The sequence below is a fragment of the Herpailurus yagouaroundi genome, unplaced genomic scaffold (assembly GCF_014898765.1).
Source record: "Herpailurus yagouaroundi ecotype Mexico unplaced genomic scaffold, PumYag 77, whole genome shotgun sequence".
Taxonomy (NCBI): Eukaryota; Metazoa; Chordata; class Mammalia; order Carnivora; family Felidae; genus Herpailurus; species Herpailurus yagouaroundi.
Window position 1 is genome coordinate 36839956 of NW_024412388.1, and position 20129 is coordinate 36860084.

The 20129-nt window shown below is 52.5% G+C and overlaps 2 protein-coding genes and 2 long non-coding RNA genes across 6 annotated transcripts in view; 2 read left to right on the forward strand and 2 right to left on the reverse strand.

Moving 5' to 3' along the window:
* Positions 1-6993, reverse strand: part of LOC121027053 (uncharacterized) — a 7655-nt gene extending 662 nt beyond the window's left edge. Inside the window, exons 1-2 of the long non-coding RNA XR_005788536.1 lie at positions 6738-6993; positions 370-512 (exon numbers count right to left, since the gene is read on the reverse strand). This is a non-coding gene — a long non-coding RNA (uncharacterized LOC121027053). The remainder of the gene's footprint in view (positions 1-369; positions 513-6737) is intronic.
* On the forward strand, positions 585-5457 carry TSPAN1 (tetraspanin 1). The gene is made up of 8 exons (XM_040470091.1): positions 585-709; positions 1155-1219; positions 3675-3881; positions 4089-4163; positions 4280-4378; positions 4458-4613; positions 4714-4797; positions 4982-5457. The coding sequence occupies exons 2-8, from the start codon at positions 1163-1165 to the stop codon at positions 5027-5029; spliced, it is 726 nt and encodes a 241-aa protein (XP_040326025.1). The 5' UTR covers positions 585-709; positions 1155-1162; the 3' UTR covers positions 5030-5457.
* Positions 6994-8389: 1396 nt separating the features above from the next.
* Positions 8390-17909, reverse strand: POMGNT1 (protein O-linked mannose N-acetylglucosaminyltransferase 1 (beta 1,2-)). 3 transcript variants are annotated; one of them, XM_040470095.1, is made up of 22 exons: positions 17799-17909; positions 17124-17293; positions 16424-16499; positions 16115-16233; positions 15401-15466; positions 15198-15311; positions 14253-14370; positions 13962-14060; positions 13667-13794; positions 13235-13305; positions 12933-13008; positions 12668-12751; positions 12537-12578; positions 12266-12324; positions 11854-11926; positions 11637-11765; positions 11427-11552; positions 10140-10204; positions 9901-9945; positions 9534-9669; positions 9160-9269; positions 8390-9060 (listed from the first exon to the last, which is right to left on the reverse strand). In XM_040470095.1, exons 2-22 carry the CDS (start codon positions 17241-17243, stop codon positions 8973-8975), a joined length of 1944 nt encoding a protein of 647 aa, XP_040326029.1. In that variant the 5' UTR covers positions 17244-17293; positions 17799-17909; the 3' UTR covers positions 8390-8972. The 3 variants fall into 3 exon arrangements, with proteins under 3 accessions (XP_040326029.1, XP_040326027.1, XP_040326030.1); XM_040470093.1 differs by having other exon boundaries at positions 16385-16499; XM_040470096.1 differs by lacking the exons at positions 17124-17293; positions 17799-17909 and adding an exon at positions 16724-16761 and having other exon boundaries at positions 16385-16499.
* LOC121027055 (uncharacterized) lies at positions 16968-19805 on the forward strand. The gene is made up of 3 exons (XR_005788537.1): positions 16968-17046; positions 17355-17491; positions 19572-19805. It is a non-coding gene; the product is annotated as an uncharacterized LOC121027055 (long non-coding RNA).
* The last annotated feature ends 324 nt before the right edge of the window (positions 19806-20129 follow it).

A 20129-nucleotide genomic window follows, 5' to 3' on the forward strand; every position in this document is an offset into this window, starting at 1 on the left:
GTGTGTGTGTGTGTGTGAGAAACAGAGACAAAGAAACACAGAGAGAAACAGAGACAAAGAAACACAGAGAGACAGAGAGACTTTAAGAATGTACCTCAGATGTTGCTTTGTTGTTTCTTAGTTGCTGGGGATCCGTCCACACATAGGTCAGAGTATGTGTGTATGCATGTGTTTGTGTGCACGCTCACGAGAGCTAGTAGGTGTTTATGTACATATCTCTGTGTGTGTATACAAATGGCAGCTTGGGCAGAGGTATGCGTGCCTGTGAGCACACAGGGTGTATGAATGTATCAGCAGATGTGGGCTAAGAAGCATATGTGCCCGGTGGTGGTGGAGGGCACCCAGAAATTCTGTGAGCTGCTTGTTTACCCTCAGATTTCTCTTCCTTCAGATCAGGAAAGGTGTTGCTGCGGTTGGTGTTGCCAGGCCGACGAGGCCCGCTGCTCCAGTGGCTGTGGGGACAGATCTCCAGGCAGCAGGGGGCAGCAGGGCAAGAGGAGGCTGAGTGACTGCTGGGTGGGGCAGACGGGAAGGCAAGCAGAGGAGGCCTTGAAAAGCCCTGCCCCGCCTACAGGTGAGCAGTGGTGTGTGAGAGCCAGCCCCGTCTCACTGCCTGCCCACTCAAGTGGCAATTCCCTGGAGTTGCCTGTCCCCTCTGGAGCCTCAGCAGATTCTTCTTTCAGAACTCACTACCAAGAGCCCTGAACAGGTGATGGTATAGGATAGGGATTATCCTATAAAGTGAAATCAACCTGTAAACAGGTTTGGGAAGCTGGGAGGCCAATGGGGAGGGTCCGGAAAGAGTCTAGGGCTGGGTTGGGAGAGAGGTCCAGGACATAGTGGTGCCAAGGAAGGGCATGAAGTAATCTGTAGTGTGGGGGCTAGGTTTGGGGTGCCAGCGGGGAAACCTGGGGTGTTAGTATCTCAGAATGTCAGGTGCTGGTAGAGGTCTGGGGCAGTACAAAGAGGTAGGGGTGTCAGGAGGATTTGGGAAAAGTCCTGAGGTGTCAGAGTCTAGATTCAGGGGAATTTTGGTGATTTATGGGTCCTGGATGCTGGAGTCTGCTATGTCAGGGTCCAAATGGCAGAGCCAGTCCAGGGGCCAGTGGAGGCACGTGGCACTAATTCCTAACTCACACTTGTCTGCCTCTCAGGAGCCACCATGCAGTGCTTCAGCTTCATTAAAACCATGATGACCCTCTTCAATTTCCTCATCTTTGTAAGTATGGGGGTTGTGGGCTCTTTGGGGCTCCCTATAAGAGTGGGTCACAACCTAAGCAGAGCCCAAGCTGGGAAATAGGACACTGCTGTGTCCAGACTCTGTGGTACAGATTTCCCATTATGATAGGGTGCAGAATTCTCCCCAAATGCCGAGTCCTGGTCTCAGGAGCAGCCTGGCTGCTACACAAGTTGGGGAGGAGAAGCGTAGGAGAAGGTCCTCCCTTCTAGGAAGCTTCAGCCCAGATTTAGCGCAGGGCAGTGTAGGCTAACAGGAGCGATTGTCCCCTTTTATAGGGACTGGGGGCCCAGTGAGAGGAAGAGGTTTGCCCAAGCTTACCTAGTGATCAAGGAAATTCAGTGGCCTCTGTAGGACAGGCAGCTGAAAGGAGAAATGCCTGAAGACCTCAGAGCAGAGAGTCGGCCTCAAGCAGCCTTTATTCATTCAACAAACCTCAAGCAGTCTTTATTCATTCAAGAAACATTTATGTGCTAAGACTGTGCTAAGTGCTGGGGTGAAAGGTGAGCAAGCCCTTTCTCTGCCCTTGAGGATCTCAGATCCAGCAAAGCAGATAGGCAGACGGTGGCAACGTACTGTGTCTGGCCTTAGCAGAGGGGCTATGGGAGCCCACAGGAAGGGCCTGAACCCTGGTCAGAGAAGACTATCTGGAGGAAATAGGTGAAGCTGGGAATTTGCACTGGGTGAGGAGGTTGTAAAGCATGCAAAAAGACCCAGAGGAAATGAAATCGGATATTGTTCAGAAAACCAGGAACAGATTGTATAGGGCATGTTTGAGGAAGCTGAGTAATGAGGCATGAACCCTGGAGATGGTGGTGGAGATGGGGAGAAATGGACAAAGGCCTCAGATGGTGGCCAAGGGGCAGAAGGGGGGCAAGGCAGACAGAGGTTTTGGAGGTAATGTCTGTGGCTCTGGTATGAGCAACCTGGGGGATGTCCCACAGGCAGCTGCATACCCAATGGGGCTGCAGCTCTGGTTGGAGCTGGACATGGATATTTGGAAGTCATGTGACCACAAATGGTCAGTGAAGCCACTGAGTGGGTAACAGCACTCAGGCAGAGTGACCTCTGAGAAACCCAACTTACAAGGATTATGTGGAGAAACGCCACCAGGAAGCAGATAGAGAAAGAGCAGTGGAAAGAAATCAAGGAGAGCACAATCTCAGAGAGATCAGAAGGGCATGGCACATGAGGTGTCCACTAGATTTAGCACAGCATGGCACCACACACCTTGGAGCCACACTAGAGTGGCTTAGAGTCAGTGAAAAGTGAGGAAGTAGAGACAGGAAGTGTAGATGGATTTTTGGAGAAATTGGGCTAGAGGTGAATAACCTGACTCCAATATGGTCCATGCCTTGGGCTTCTTTTAGCTTCAGGGCACTAGCCTTTATCCATATATCTGGAGAAGGCAAAGGGATCCCAGCAATATGGAGATAGTAGGGGCTCCGGTCCGAGGGGGTTAAAGGCAAATCCGGTTTGGTTTCTGGCCTCTGTTGGTCAGGCTTTGCCAGGCTGGGCAGGGCAGGGCAGGGCAGGTCTCAACCTCCTTGAAATTTGACCCTTATAGGCTGGGAGCCCAGCTCTCTGTCCTTGGGCAAACATGCCTGGGATCCAGCCACAATCTGCCACCTGGTTCTAGCCTCAGTTTCTATAGCTGGGCACCAAGGTGATGTCAGGCTGATTCATCTGCTGATACTCTGGATCAGGATGGCTTTGCTCTAAGAGGTGTGGCATCTGGACAGTGTACCTCCTGCCCAGTCTGGGCCTCAGAATCCCCTGAGGTTTGGGGTTGAGCAAGAGAGAGCCTCTAAAAGAAACCCTGGCTGTACTCCTCCTCTGGTGCCTCAGTTTTCCTGTGAGGCAAAGAGAGGTCTAGGTTAGTTGAAGGGCAGGCCTGGAGTTTGATCCTGGAGAGGGGCCAAATGGGGCCTCAAGGTAGGTGTCCCTTCTCCCCGAGTCCCTCTCCAAGGATGGAAGCAGGTGTAAACCTCAGCCCCACCTCTGTTGCCATGGTGACTGTTGAGCCTGTTCAAGCTACAACCCCACTGTTTCACCTATCAGAAGACAGAGGCGTTTCACTCTGCAAGGAAATGGGGTGGGGTGGGGGGGGGGTACCCTGCTGCCCTCACCTGCTTGTTTTCACTCCTAGCTATGTGGCTTGACCCTGACAGCAGTGAGGAAAAGTCTTGCCCTTCTCCCATCCTGTAGATATTTCTGGAACCCCTGATCCCATTTATATCTGCATAGGTGCTGGCTATGGGTGGCCCAGCTCCCATTTTTCTGGCTCTACAGAATATTTTCCTCCATGCAGGATGAGTTTTTAAGACTCCTTAGCCAACAAAGGGAGAAACTTTCTCATTTCTCATCTTCCTGACTCAACTGCATGGTAAGGAGCTGCTTGCCCGCACTGTTTTATGGTCTGCCTCTCTGTCCCCAGCTGTGTGGCGTTGCCCTGTTGGCAGTGGGCATCTGGGTGTCCGTCGATGGGTCATCCTTCCTGAAGATCTTCGGGCCGCTGTCATCCAGTGCCATGCAGTTTGTCAACGTGGGCTACTTCCTCATCGCAGCTGGTGCTGTGCTCTTTGCTCTTGGTTTCCTGGGCTGCTACGGTGCTCAGACTGAGAACAAGTGTGCCCTCATGATGGTGTGTCAAACCCAGCTCCATAGGCCCATAACCAAGACCCGGGGCCCCCTCACCCTTGACACCAGGCTCTGGGGATCCCCAAACCGTGCTCTGGACTCCAGAGGCCTCAGCAGAGGGGGCAACTGCCTTGTTTTAATGGGTGGTGGGTTACAATAAGTGAGGCAGGAGGGACTGTCTCTAAAATTCAGACCTCTGTTCCCCATTCAGTTCTTCTTGATCCTCCTCATCATCTTCATCGCTGAGGTTGCAGCTGCTGTAGTTGCCTTGGTGTATACCACCATGGTGAGGAGTGGGGATGGGGCAAGGGGGAAAGATCGGGAAAAACCCTGCAAGTGGGCTGTGGCCTGTGAATGGCCGCCTTCCCTACCAGGCCCTAAGCATTGACCTGCCCCATCCAGGCTGAGCACTTCCTGACGTTGCTGGTAGTGCCTACCATCAAGAAAGACTATGGTTCTCAGAAGGACTTCACCCAAGTGTGGAACACCACCATGGAAGGGGTAAGGTGGGCTGGGGGAGATTTTGGAGTGGGGAGAAAAAACGAGGCCCCACTGACCACCCTTCCCTCCTCATTTCCAGCTCAAGTGCTGTGGCTTTAACAACTACACGGATTTTGAGGGCTCGCCCTACTTCATGAAGAACCATACCTTTCCCCCATACTGTTGCCTTAACGATGGCAATGGCACAGCCACAGAACCCTGCACCAAGGAGAAGGCTGATGACAACATTGTACAGGTGTGGTATGGAAGGTTGGGGGCTGCTTTAATGTCCTCAAAGTGCTGAATGAGGGAGGGGTGCAGCTGCTGACTATAGCCCCTCTCTTCCCTCCTCCAAGGGCTGCTTCAGTCAGCTTCTGTATGACATCCGAACCAACGCAGTCACTGTGGGTGCTGTGGCAGCTGGAATTGGGGGTTTGGAGGTAAGGGGCATGAGGAGGTTGGGGCAGGATATCCCCACTGGATCAGGGTGCTTGACCCATCTTGGAGGCCTTGCAGAAGGAGACAGACTTCTAACAGAGCTTCATGTAGTGTCTGGGAGGCAGGGGACTGAAGCGTAAGGACCCTGATCATATCCCTTATCTCTACCTATTCCTTTCCCACCAGCTGGCAGCCATGATCGTGTCCATGTATCTGTACTGCAATTTGAAGTAAGTCTGCTTCTGCCTCCGCCACTGCTGCTGCCACATAACAACTGGGAAGAGGCATCCTGGCACTGTCAAGCGGCAGTGTTTGGGCTGAGGACAGGATCTAACAGTTTCATTTGGGCCAGAGTGGGCCCAGCCTTGCTGCTCTGGACTTGGGGCCAAATAGGGGACCACCCCCTTCCGGCTGTGCCTGAGTTTTCCTTCCAATGGTGGGGTTGGGGCAGAACCTCTAAGGCAGTCAGTTGTCCTGCCCATACTTCCAGTCTGTCCCTTAAACCCTTGACACCCTTTCAAGCCAATGGGGCTCTCAGTGATCCCAGCAGCCCCGCTGCAGGATGAGAGAAAGGCACCCTAAAACATGGACACATGCAAAATCAGCAGTCACGAGGCGGATGTGTAGAAGGCTCTTCAGAACTCATAACCCAATTAAAATGTCTCCGTTTGGAACTCTTTTCGCGTATCCTTGGAGAGGCAGGCCCGTCTTGCCTCACTTGGCCTCAGATTCCTATGGGGCTGGTGACTCAGAAGGCCTGGAAAGGTCACAAGGGTGGAGGTAGATGCCTATTTTCCCCCTTCATTTGGATTCCAGGCCTGGGAGGGAGCCTAACAGGGATGATCAAGAGGGCACTCCGGGAGGAACTGGGGGCTGGGCCAGTCTGCCTTCCCATAATGTGGGAGGACTTTGACCTGAAACTACCCCCTCCTGGGTGGGGGCAGTGGACTGGAAAGCTATGAAAATAACAAGCCTGTGCCCAGGTGGGGGTGGAGAGACAAGAAATACTGCCAAGGCAATGGGAGGGTCACTTCTTAGGCTCTGGAATCCCTCCAGAAGCCCCCATCAGAGGATCCAAGCTGCCTACCCTTCTCACTCAGGCAAAGCCCATACCTGTCCTTGCCTTGGGGATTTTAGAAAGAACTTTGTTTATTTTGGTCTTGGCTTGCCTCTGGGACTCTACAGATCTGATCTCTTAATCTTAACCACCCCCAAGCCCTAGAAACTGTGCCTAGAAAGGCCAAGTGACTTGTTCCACGTCCACAACCTTCCCTGAAGGGCTGAGCCTTGACTTGGGCCCAGACTGTCTGACTCCAGAGTCTGGTGGGGTCCTGGCTGATGTGGAGTCCAATTTACCTGAAGGCCAGAATATCCCAGACATAGATCTGATTGCTGCTGAAACAGGACGGACAACACTAAGGAGGAAGGCTACAGCCAGCAAAACCCAGACTAGCAAACCAGTCCTCCTTACTCCCCACCTGGTTTTCCTAGGGCAGTCCAGAACTATTACCCCTTGCTGAGCCCGCGAAGGAACAGCAACCTGGAGAGAACCACAGTGCCTGAGAGCTAGTCCCAGGTCCAGATCAGGAGCCTGCTGGGGGGCTGGGCAGGGAGAGCAACTAGTCCCTCTCCCCACCTTCACAACCTTACCATCTCTCACACACCACCCTTCCCCAGGTACCTACATGGAGGCTGCAGGGGATTTGTTTGCCCAGGGCGGGCCTCCACCACCTCGTGAGCTAACTGCTCCTCAACTTGACTGTTGTGGCACCTCAAGCACTATCTCTAGCTCCAGCAAACACTGAAGGCGTCAGGGTGGCGAGAAATGTCGGAGCACCTGTGCCATGGTGGAGGGAGGGGTAGAGCTGATAAAAGGGCGGGAGTTCTAGTCAGTTCCTGCCTCCCTGGCCAAGGCTCTACATAAGGCACTCACCAGACTTACCTTGAACAGACTCTGCAGGCTGACCCATCTCAAGAGGTGTGGTCTACACTAGATCCCTTAAATGTCCTGCCACCTGCCTTAGACTTTCTTATCCACTCCTTCTAGACAGTCCTATCCATTTCCTGGTGCTTCTGTGACTAAGTTAGATCTTTCTAACTTCTTTGGATCACTGGCTAGGTGAGAATCTGATGAAAATGATGGCTTTTCAGGCTATCTGGGTGGCTCAGTTGGTTGAACATCCGACTTCGGCTCAGATTATGATCTCACAGTTTGTAAGTTTGAGCCCCACATCAGGTTTGCTGCTGTCAGCTCAGAGCTGCTTCAGTTCTTTTATTCCCCTTTCTCTACCTCTCCCTTGCTCATGCTTTCTCAAAGATAAACATTAAAAAAATAAGAAGAAACGGGGGTGCCTGGGTGGCTCAGTTGGTTTAGCATCTGACTTCAGCTCAGGTCATGATTTCATGGTTCATGAGTTCGAGCCCCACATTGGGCTCTGTGCTGACAGCTCAGAGCCTGGAGCCTGCTTCAGATTCTGTGTCTCCCTCTCTCTCTGTCTCTCCCCCACTTATGTTCTCTCTCTCTCTCTCCCAAAAATAAACATTAAAAAAAAATTTTTTATGAAGAAATTGATAGCTTTTCTCCAGAAAAATTTATAGATATGGAATCTGCTTACAAAGTACCCAAAGGGGGGCACCTGGGTGGCTCAGTTTGTTAAGTGTCTGACTTTGGCTCAGGTCATGATCTTGCAGTTCATGAATTTGAGCCTTACATCAGGCACTCTGCTATCAATGCAGAGCCTGCTTATGATACTCTGTCTCCTTCTCTCTCTGCCCCTCTCCCACTTGCTTGCTCTCACTCTCTCTCAAAAATAAACAAACATTAAAGGGTGCCTGGGTGGCTCAGTTAGTTAAATGTCCGATTTCAGCTCAGGTCATGATCTTGCGGTTCGTGGGTTCGAGCCCCGTGTTGGGCTCTGTGCTGACAGCTCAGTGCCTGGAGCCTGTTTCAGATTCTATGTCTCCCTCTCCCTCTGCCCCTCCCCTGCTCATGCGCTCTCTCGCTCTCTCTCTCTCTCTCTCAAAAATAAAACATAAAAAAATTTAAAATAATAAACATTAAAAAAAAAGTACCCTAAGGACCACAGATCCTTGTTCCTACAACTCCATCTTCAGCCCAGTCATAGCCTCCTGAATGATGCCACCCCAGTTCTGTTTCACTCACTTCCTTTCCAACCCCCCTAGACTCACCTGCTCTCCCATCACCTCCCTTAACGCCAAGTATCCCTTTTGCTCTGTTGCTTCATCTCTGGAGACAGGTACCTAAACAGACAAGCTAGGCAGGTTAACTGCCTGATGGGAAGAGGCTTGGGGTGGCTTCTGTAAGCTCAGCCCCAAGTACAGTGAGGCTAAGGTCAGGCTCAGCTGTCTTAAGGTGGAGCTTAGGGAAAAACCTTGGTGTTTGAGACTGGGGCATCCCCTGGTGGCCAAATGGTGCCAAATGGAAGCTAAACTCTGTGGAGGACAGTAAGGAAAACTCATTATCCATCATGACCATTCTCTCTCCTACCCATCTCTCTCTCTGTGTCTCTCTCTCTTCCCCCTCCCTGCCCCCCCCTGCCCCCACACAGTCACACCATCATAAAACACATCCCCAGAGGTTTTCTCCTTTTTTAATCAATGACCACCTTATCCAGCTTTGGAAACCTGGACAAAGAGGAGGCTGAGAAGAGGCCTGGTTCAGTGTCTGAGGGTCTCTGAGTGAGTCTGCATCAGCAGGTGGGCCCCAGTGGGCCTGTCCATGGGTTGGGCACAGCAGTTTCCTGAGTAAGAGCCAGCCCCACCCTCAGGGCAGCACCCAGCCAAGAAAGGAATCAAGGCCCTCCAGGCTTCAGCCTTTTCCCAAGGTCCTCAGGACAGTCAATAAATAGGTTAGATTCTGAGCCAGGCTTGGGAGGAGGGAGTGTGCAAAGGGCAGGATCAGCTGCCCAGGGACCCCGATGATTCCCAGGTACTATCCTGCCCCTTCCCACAAGGAAGTAAATAAATAGACCTCCAACTCAAGAACAGGGGCGTTGGAGCAGGGGAAGCGTCCCCTTGAGTTAGTAATTAAGTCTCATGTTAAAAACAAACCAGCCCCAACCCCTGCCAGTGTCTACAAAATCCTACAGGATGGGGTGAAGGGCTAGCCTGCCTGGGGGTACACAGTACCCAGCCCTGCAGGGTCCTGGAAGAGGTCTCATGTCTGTTCTGCAGCTCCTGGGGCTCCCTCTTCCTTTGGGGGTGGCTCCAGGAAAATTGGGATGATGGATGGTGGCTTCTTCACCCTGGAAAGATAATTTGAAAATGTATAGGGAAAAGGTAATTAGCTATGCCCGCTAATCCCACTAGACTCTCACGTCCCAGGGCAGAAAAGAGTCACTCACGAGTAGGGGGAGGCTGGGACGCCCACCACCAGGAAGTGATTCTTCTTCCGAAACAATCTCCACAGGCCCCGGTGGTTGCCACGCACATCCAGGTCCCAGATATGGAGGCACTGGTAGGAGTGGGACAGAGTGAGAGGCAAGGGTCAGAGAGCTGTGGGGAGGGGCCACTGAGGACCCTTGGCTCAGCCTCCAGCCCCTCAACAGTCTCAATTTGTAAGAGGTAGCATCTTCTAGAATATGGAATTGGACAAAGGGTTTGAAAGAGGGGTTCCCAGAGGATTAAGAAAAGGTTCTGAGGTAGAAGATTCCAGAACAAAGGCTCCCTGTATCTGGTGGGGAGGAGTAAGCCTGGGGTGGGTATGTTAGTGGGGCACCTTGGCAAGCTGGGTCCAGGTGATAAAGTCATCATCTTTCTCCATTCGGATGAAGGCCACATAGGTGTGGCCCTCTGTGTCTGGCAGGAAAGAGTCTTCACAAGGGTTCTTGCTGTGGTCCAGAACCTCAGCTTCGCTGCAGCAGAGGGTAGGGGAGAAAGGCCAAGACAGAGCCTGCTTCATGGGTGTGTTTTACAAGGCCCTGTGCTTAGTTTAAAGCTCTGCTATTGCTGTCTTGAAATTCTTAATTTTTCAACAAGGTGTCCTGCTTTTCATTTTGCAGCGGGCCCCAAAAATAATGGGGCCAAGACCCCCAGTATTTGCCTCCTCACTCCCTGCCATATATCCCTACTGCCATAGGCCATACCTGAGCAGCCTGTGAATTTCTGCTTCATAAGCTTCCTTCTTCAGACTGAAGGAGAAGGAAAAATGGGTCAGGGGAAGGGGTAACCCCTCAGGTTCCAGGGGCAAGGCAAGGGATTACATGGGAATTGGGTGGCAGCAAGGCTGGGGTAAACAGCAGGTCCCAGGGTTGGAGGGGAATATTGGGGATTGGTCATCAAGGCTCCTAGATATCCTCCCCTCTGCTCTGTCCCCATCCCTGACCTGTCCACGTTCCTGAGCTGGACACCTGGAACCGTGTTGAACTTGTGCTTCTTGAAGTAGGCCTCCTGAAGTGGGTGTGAGGGTGAACATTAGGGCATTACACTGTCAGGCCCACACCCGCCCAGTGACCCACCACATAGCCACAAGGCCCACAGATGAAGTCCTGGACCCACAGAGGTCCCCCTAATTTCCCTCCATCTTCCCTATCCTCCTCTTTGTAGCATCTTTGGCCGGCTCTCATAGCCTTTTTTTTTTTTTTTTTTTTTTAAGTTTATTTATTTATTTTGAGAGAGAGAAAGACTGTGAACAGGGGAGGGGCAGAGAGAGAGGGAGAATCTCAAGCAGGCTCTGCACTGTGAGTGCAGAGCCCAATGCAGGGCTCAAACTCAAGAAACTGTGAGATCATGACTTGAGCCAAAATCAAGAGTCAGATGCTTAACTGATGGAGCCACCCAGGCGCTCCTGCTCTTACTAGCTTTAATTTCAGCTCCCCCATTGCTAGAGACCTCATGCCCACACCAGCAGCTCATGCTCCTGACCCCTGGGTTAGTCCCTATTCCCAGTGGTTCTCCCTGGGTCTGCTGTTGTAGAGCCACAGAAGCCAGAAATAGGCCCTGTGGGGACCAGAGGGCAAAAGGCCAGGCTGAGCTGAGACAGAGGAAAGTGCTAAGACCAAGGTACTGAAAGTGTCAATGCCTGCCCCTCTCTGGGAGATGAGTAGGGTCTTGTATAAGCCGATCTTTCAGGGTCCTTCTGGAATCTAGGAGGTTCTAAGCTGCCCATATGTTCCTTTGGGCTGGCCTGTCTCAATGCATACTGTTGCTGTATGTGGGGAGTGGCCCTTTGGACACAGCCATGTAAAGCATGGAGGCCCGGGGACCTCCCTGTTCACTTTGGGCTGAGGCTTGGGCCCCTCCACTTGCAAGGACAGGAGAGGGCAAAGCTTCCAGGGCTGCATAAGCGCCTGGTGGCAGAAATCCCCTCCCCACACCCACAGTCGGGTGCTAAGAATAGTAATAATGAAAAAAATACAAGCTAACCCTTATATAATGCTTGCAGTTCAAAGCATTTTACATACACTAACTCATTTAAGCCTCGTAACCTGGAACCCTTGTGATAGGTAGTATCTTTATCCTCATTTTACAAATAAGGAAACTGAGGCAAATGAAGATAAGGAATCTTCCCCAAAGTTAATAAGTGGAAGAGCTGGGACTGCTCTAGAGTCCATGTTCTTGCTCTATCTACTATTCTGTGCCCACCTCCACAATATCCCTGCCTCCCACTCACGTGGAAGTAGCCATTCATGTTGAGGCCAACGATGCCGAAGTGGTAGGATCTGGAAACATCAGGGATGATGCACTCTCGGCCTCGGCGTTGTTCAGGCATCCGCATCCACATGTCCCAGTCCCAGAGCTGGGGGCATGGAAGATTATGATGGTTAAGAGGTTTGGAGCTGGGAGGGGACTCCAGCCCACTCACCCTACCCTGCCAGGGCACCTTTTCCGGTGTGGGCCACTTGGGCTCAAGCTCCTCCTTATACAGGGACTTCCTGAGCACCCAGCCCAGGCCAGGCATGGTCTCCACACGGTACAGCAGTGCTGGGTCCTCAGCTGTGTGTTCATATCCCTGGGGACAGGGGTGCCATGGTGGGAGGTATCAGCTTGGTGCTTGTGCTGTACCAACACCCCAGCTGACCCCTGGCCACTTGGCTTACTTGGTCGTTCCAGGCAGAGATACAGTACAGGCTGTCGTCCTCTTCTAGTAGGTGGATGGACTGGCTCAGGAAACTGAGACAGGCAGGGTCCAAGGGTTCAGGGAAGGACAAGGACAAACCCAGTCACACAGTGATGCTGGAGGAGCTAGAGATGGGACTCAGGAGTCATGCCTACTTGTCCCTTCCCCCAAATCCCCACTGTGTCTACCCATCCTTCTACTCTCTACTCCAACCCCAACACCTGCTGTCCTACCTTTGCAGGCTTTCCCCCCACTTTTAAGCTTATTTTCCTCAGAAAGCTCTCCCAGACATCCCACTGCCTTCTTTCCTGGAGACCCAGTTAAGCAAAGAGGCCCAAGGAAGCCTATAGGAGCTGAGTGGAGAGGTACTTATGGAAGGGCCCTCCCCTCACCTGAAAAAGTCCACAGCAATGTCCAGGTCCTCTTCCAGAACCACGGCAAACCTGGCTTCCTGTAGGGGGAGGGGGACAGCATGACCCCAAGGGGGCCTTTCCCATCCTGTGCCTCCTCCACCCCCATCTTATTTCTCAAGCAGCACTACGCTTGTTTTCCAGATCAGGAAGCTGAGGTCCAGAGAGGAGAAGAGCTTGCTATATAATAAGACCAGACCTTATACCCATGTTTCTCCTCCCTAGGTCCAAGGACTTTGTCCTTACTACTCACCGGAAACAGGTTGAAAGTGGCAGTGAGGCTGGCTTTGTAGTGCTGGGTGGGGAGCGGAAAGAGGGCACGTGAGCTTTGGGGTGGATGGCAGGGTCAGGTGTCTGCCCCTTCCATCCTTGCCTAGGCAGTACCTGAGACACACGGGCATTCTTGATGCTGATAGGAGTGTGCTGGATGCCCCTCAGACCAAACAGGGCCACCACATCCATTGGCTCCTAGAAGGCATGGCCACTGGTCACCATATGAGCCACCTCCCCCTGCCCACCTTGCAGGCTCCGCCATGCCAAACCATTCACATTTCACAGCCCTTGCCTTGGCCGTCTCTTGTGATCATTGCTCACTCAGCACCCACGGCCCTGGGCTCTGCTCTTCCCATAGCCCCCAAACCCCACTCACCTCATAGTAGCCATCGATGAAAACCGTTATCATCTGGGGAGACACCCCCTGGGCTGAGAGTAGAGAGCGCAGCATCCTGGGGAGCCCAGGGATGGGTTAGGTCTCTGTCACCCAACTCTGGGTTCCCTTGTGCTTATAGATGGGTCCACATCCCCCTGTTCACCCACATGGGTGAATGGGCCTAGAATCTGTTGCCTTTCTGCCCACCTCAAGAGTTCCTCCTGCAGGCAGATAAGCTTGAGGGTCCCACTTGCTAAGCACCCTCCTGTTCAGTGCTGGATACAGCCCACTCCCAGGCTCACCTGTACAAGTAATTGGGCCGGTTCCCTGCAATCACAGCCACAGGCACATTAAGGACCTTGTTGTCTGGGAGCTGAGGGAGAAACAGCTTTTAGTTCTTGCCTCACTCCCTCTTCACATTGGGATCCCCACCTAGGGAAGAGTTCTTTGGGGAGAAGGCGACTCCAGAGTAGAGAGGGAAAAGGCAGAGGGTCTCCCTGTCCCGGCCCTCCCATACACTCAACCCACATCCAACTCCAGGCCTTTGTTCACATGGCCTACTCTTCCCCCCAACAGGTTTAACCTCGCCCCCCGGTCTTTCAGAGCTCAGCACAGATCCTTGGGTCCTGGTTCCCTCTCAGGCTGAGGTAGGGAAAGCCCAACCTGGCTCTTTCCTAGGGCCTCTGGCCGAGTTGAGAAGGAGTCCAAGCCTCACTGTCTAAGGCTGCACTCACTGGGTCAGGGCTGAACTCGATGGGTGTGGGGTCCTTGCAGCTGCACACACTCCCATAGCCCTCAACTTTGCTGCAGAAGCGCCGGCGGCGACGGTTCAGCTCTGTGTCTGCCCAGTGGCACTCGGCCTCTGAGGGAGGGATGGGGTCAACAGGATGAGGCATATAGGGGCAGAAGACCAGTGTGGTTTACAAAACCCCAGGCACTCAGTCAAGAGAATAAAGCTCCATTAAGAGGACCCAAATCCCCACCTCCAGCCCAGGCACTGCCCTGGAGCCCAGACCCCACTAACCCCACCTTCAGCTGAGCTCAGCGGCACATCTGTCTTCAGCAGGACTGGGTCCCCCCAGGAGGAGAGGGCAGGTGACTTAGAATGTTTCTCCCCAAGGACAGGACCTAGCAGGAGGCAGGAATGAGGGGCAGTGGGGGCCCAGGCTCCAATTTGAAGCTTCTTCCCAACTCTCTGCCCACTTTCATCCAGCCCACCACTTCTGGCTCCTATTTGCCCCCAACCCCACCCCATCTCTTGGTGTTCTGTTCCTTCCAGACCCCTGATACTTTAGGGTGGATGGCCCATGGTGCCGGTACCTCCTTTCCGTCCCACGAAGGCCCAAGTGTCCCTCCAGCCCAGGGCAGGGCCAGCCTGACTGCCCAGGCTCCTCAGCAGAGCCTTGGCCGTGTCCTTGAGGTGGAAGGAGCCCTCATCCTGGGAGACCAGAGAAAGTGGTCAGCCTGCCTGCCATGGTTCTGGGTGACCTGGCTTCATGGAGCACTCGCTGTGTGTCAAGCATCACGCAAAACCTTTTATTTAAATTAGCTCGTTAAATTATCCCAACAACCCTCTGAGGTTACTATCCTTTCACGGTTAAGAAAACTGAAGGTTTAGAGAGATTCTGAGAATTATCCAAGACGGCCATGCTAGTAAATCCTTACCATGATCCCATACAATCTGCATCTCTCCGCTCTTTTCCCACCACTCCCCTCCCCTCCCTTAGTTTGCTCCAGCTCCACTGGCATCCTTGCAATTCCTCAAGCATGCTAAGCACCTTCCCACTTCAGGGCCTTTGCACTCGTCAATCTTCTTCTCTAGAACACTCTTCCTCCAGATAGCCACCTGGCCCTCTCCTTACTTCCTCCAGCTTTCTGTTCACGTCACTTGCTTAACAGACACCTTCCCTTTCTAAAATGCATCACCCATTATTCTGTTTTCCCTGCTGCACTATCTTCAGTAAGTTATCATTTCCTGACATCACACGTTTATCTGGCTTTTTTGTTGTTGATCTTGCCCCGCAGAATGTAAGCTCCATAAAGGTTGCTTCTGATTGTAGCTCTAGCACCCAGATCAGTGCCTGGCATGCAGTAGTTGCTCAATAACTATTTGCTAAATAAAAATGACAACGCTAAGATTGGAACCTGTATTACCTTCCTCCAGAGGTTCTTCCCACTATGCTTTATGAGGGGTATAGAACCCAGGGCCATGAACAAAGTTGGAATTGGGGGCATTGGGAGAAGGACCCGGGCAGAGTCACTGACCTTGACAGTGCAGATGAGCACTCGGCCAGGTGCCACCATGTTGAGGAACAGCACCATGGCCTCATCCTCATGAGGTGAGTATGTGTCAAACACACGCTTTGCCATCACATGGCCCTGGCAGGGACATACCTCTCATGAGTTAATGTCACCAGCAAGGTGGGCTCAGCTTCAGCCCTCCAGGTCCCCCACCCCTAGAACCTCACCGTGGCCTGGTTGAGAACGATGACATGGATGCCCCGGCCTTGCTCCCGAGCCTCGTCCTCCAGCACCTACAGGGTGGCAGAGACAAAATCCAACTCTTCATGGTGGCATTCAAGGTCTCTCTGTCTTATGAGAATTTAAAAAATCAGCTGCATGAAACCTCTCCTCCTGCCTATGCCTCTGTTAACAGTTCTTTTCTGACCCAGCCTGAATGCCACCTCTTCCAGAAAACCTCCTTAAGTTATCCATTAGAGAGATCAGATCTTTCTAGAACCCTCCTCTCTACGGCTTTCAGACTCTTAGAGCCCTAACGTCTCTTCCTCGTGCTGGAGATACTATAATCCATCAGATTAAGCCCCTCGAACTGGGGCCAGCTCTGATTACCTCTAGGTCCCCAATGCCTGGAACTAGGCTGAGGTCAAAGAAGGGACCAGAAAACAGTTATGGGATAAGTCAATGAATCATCTACCTACTGATACTAATGATCACTTTGCATAATATTCCACTACATGCAACACATTTCACATACTTTTCTTTTAATCCTGACAAGGAGAAATCATTAGTCCCAGCCTTTAGATAAGGAACTGAGGCCTCCAGAGCCACATAGTTTGAAAGTGGCAGAGATGCAGTACCCACTTAGGCAGTAGATCCCAGAGCCACGGACCCACACCCTGAGTAGAATACAATGACTGTACACCCGACACTGGCCCACTTACCGTAGTGCCATCCACAGCTACGTATACTTTGCTGCGGCTTGAGTACACCTCCACATCCAGAACCCGTCGGGGACCACTGCCCCTGCGCCGTGACGGCTCTAATCGGCCCAGGGCCTCATCTGTAGAGGTGCAAAGGTCAGGGAGATGGTCTTTCCAGCAGCATCTCATCCCTTGGGATCTGCCTACCATTTCACCTGTGAGATCCCGGGGGACCCCTCCCCCACCACCACTCCACCTCAACAGCCAATCCCATCCTCAGCCTGGCCCCACCATAGTCTTGTTCTGGCTCCGAGTCTCCATTGGCCTCACTGATTGCTCGACGCGTGTCCAGGATCAACTTGATGTTGACAATGACGGTCACCAGTAGGAAAAGCACTGCCCCTGTCTGAGAGGAGCGGTAGGGATGACTAAAGAGGGGCACCCCCTCCAGATCATTGAGGGTCTTCCTGAAAGGAGGGCCCTGGCTGCAGTGAGGACACAGGGAGATCCTGGGGCCTCTCGTCCCTCTGTCCACCCAGTTCTACTCCCCCCAGCCAGGGTCCAGTTTCACAACCACCTCCTCCTGGGAACCACCCCTGACCCTTCTCTCTTCATCAGGGCCCTTCCTACCCAGAGCTCCTGTATTCTTCCATTTGAGGCCCTGATTTCCTTGGTCCCCTCCACAATTAGTTCCTAGAGATGGAGCCAGTCCCAGAGAACCAAGCTGGGGATCAGAAGACCTGGGTCTTAGCTCTGACTGCCTGACAGGTGTGTGTACCCCTGGGCAAAGCCTTCCTGATTAGACTTCAGGTTTTTGTCAGAAGTCTAGGAGGTTGTACTTGGGTTCTGATTCTAGAACTCTGGGCCCAAACCACCACCTCGTAGCGACGTGACACAAAGAGGTTTCCTCTCTAGGAACCTGCCGCCCCTTTCCAGGGTTGGGGGTAGCCAAGGTAAGTCCCAGTGCCAATAGTCTAGGCTAGGGTAAAGCTGGGAGGGAGCCCCTAGGAGGTTTGGGACATTTCTATACCTGACAGAATCTCCGCAGGGCCCGCTGGTTGGTCAGTTTATACTTCCAGGTAAGATACCAGCTCCGCTTCTTCCGAGCCCCAAAGGGCTTGATGAGGGAGCTGGGCTTCCAGTCGTCCATGCCGGATTGGGGAGTCACCACTGTCCTGGCCAACCCATGCCTTCAGGAATCTGAGAGGACCAGAGGGTCACATGGAGTAAGGTGTTCCTCCCAAAGTCTGATACCTTCTAGGGAGACCAGGGAGGACCTCCCAGCAACGCTTCCCTGAAGACATCCACGCTGTGTGACCTGAGAAAAGTGGCTCAACTTCTCTGAAGAGGAAACCTTCAGAGGGGTCAGATCACCTGGAAACTCCCCCTGGGGCTGGGGTAACTGACACAGCTGCTCGGGGACCTTCCCCCCCCCCGCCCCCCGCGCCGGAGAAGGGGCCAAATAATCGGCTCTCGAGGTTTATCAGCTCCTAAAAGGGCCAAGCTCCAGGTCTTCCTAGTCCTGTTGTGGGCAAAGGGCGGAGACAACCCCCTTCCCCAGCCCCCAATCCTCCACCCCCTTGCGCCCTCGCCCTCTCCTATCTGGCCCCATTCTTCTCCTCCCAGGGCTCGGGGCCGCCTGAGGACTCGGGAAACCTGCCCCGGCCGCGCCACCCCTCCCGGACTCTTGCCCAGAGGCACTCACGGCTCAGGGGGCCCGGGCCCCACTCGGGCCCCTCTCGGGCCCGCACTGCTCGGCCCGGCGCGCCGCGGCCTCCGCCTCCTCCATGCCGTTCGCGGCCCCGCCCCGGCCCGGCCCGGCCCGCCTCCCCGCTTCCGCCGCCGCCGCCGCGGGGTGAGAGGGCGGCGGGCGGCGCTTAGGGCGGCGGCGACGAGTGTCAGCAGCCCGCGAGTGCCGCGAATACTCAGCAGCCCCCAGCTCGCAACCAGCGGGCGGGGTGGCTGCTGGGGGAGAGCAGATCCGCCCCCCCCCCCGACGTCTTGGTCCCCAGCATCGCCGATGGCAAACTGGATTCAAATCGGAGTCCTAGAGATTTGGACTAGACCACTAGGGATTCCAGGGTCATAGGGCCTACAGGCCTCGGACACAGCTACCTGCTCCCCTTGCTTGGCCAAGGCTGCATGCACCTAGGTCTAGGGTATGCAGGCCTAGGGTATGCGTTTGGAGGCTGAGGGGAATTAAAAACCTGCTTCTACCACGACCCGAGACCTTGGGCAAGTCACTGCACGTCTCAGCCTAGGTTCCCTCCTCTGTGAAATGCTTACTCTATATGATGCTTGCTCTATGCCAGTCACTGTTCAAGCACTTTACTTCCATCAACTCATTGAATTCCACAACCCCATGAGTTAGGTGCTATTACTAATGAGGCCCAATGTCACAAAGCTAGGAGAGCTAGAATTCAAACCTAGGCATCCCAGCTCCGGATTTTACTCACAACCCCTGCCCTATACTGACAAGAAAAATACAGAGTTGTTGTGAAGGTTTAATGAGATAATACATATAAAGCACTTAGCTTAACATAGTAATTCTCAAACTTTACCTTGCATCAGAATCACTTGGAGGGTGCCTTAAAACACAAATTGCTGGGCCCCATTCTAAGAGTTTTTGATTCATAGTCTGGGGTAGAGCAGAATACTGCATTTCTAACAAGTTTCTAGGTGATGGAGATGCTTATTTGAAGTGAATGGGTAGCTATGCAAGTTGTAAGCAGAGGAGCAATATAGTCCCATTTAAGAGAACCTTTACTGTTTTGTGAAGACTGTTTTAAAAGGAAACAGAGGAAGCCAGACCAGTTAGATTTTTTTTTTTTTTTTGAGCTCTCCATATTCCACCTGCTCCCTACGTGGTGGGATGGTATTCCCCCCGCCCCCCACACACACACCAAATGTTAACAGTACTTATCTTAGAAGCTAAGATAATAAGTGATTTTTCCTTAAATTTTTTTTTTCCAACATTTATTTATTTTTGGGACAGAGAGAGACAGAGCATGAACGGGCGAGGGGCAGAGAGAGAGGGAGACACAGAATCGGAAACAGGCTCCAGGCTCTGAGCCATCAGCCCAGAGCCCAACGCGGGGCTCGAACTCACGGACCGCGAGATCGTGACCTGGCTGAAGTCGGACGCTTAACCGACTGCGCCACCCAGGCGCCCCAATAAGTGATTTTTCCTAATAGGTATGTATTAGAGAACAGAAGAAAATGCAACACATTTTATTAGCATTTGAAAAAGATGTCCCTCAGGGCTCCTTCCTGATCTTCACTCCTCAATCTCACTTTCTATGGAAGATCATATCCACTCTCTTGACCTCTGTAACCACCTAGATTCTTACACTCATATCTGCAGTCCTAATATTTCCTGAGCTCCAGGCTGACCTGTATCTAATTGCCTGCTGGACATCTTCACAGGCCCCTCCAACTCAATGTGACCCCTGCTGTAATCATCTCTTCCCACTCTTAGATCTCTTTTGGGGTTCCCTTCCTTGGTGAATGACAGCAGGAACAGCTGAAGTCATCCTTGACTCCTCATCTCCAACAACCAGCCGAGGTGTCTTTACTCACCAGCATACTCTCTGCACCACGCGCAATGGCTAGCAAATGGTAGATGCTCCATAATATTTATTGAAATCACTCGTTTCCTGAGGAAATACTCATGAATGCCACTATAAACAAATAAATGTAACCAGTCACCAAGTCTTGTCAGTCTTACCTCCTTAAGAGTCCTCCATTGTGGTCTGTTCTCCAATCTCACAACCTGCCCCTCCCTGGTCCAGTCCATTTCAGTTTCTTCCCTTCCAACCAGGTTCCTTGACTCCAGATTTGTACCCCTCCAATCCTTTCTCCTTGCAAATCCAGAGCAGTTTTTCAAAAAGGTAAATCTGGTTTTTAACCTCTGATTTAAAACTCTTCTGTGGATCAAGAGATATCAAGGAAAAACACATTACTTAAGGTTACAAGGTAACCATTAGATGACCTAAAAATAGTGATAGAAATATTTAGGGTCAGTGGAAGAAGGGAA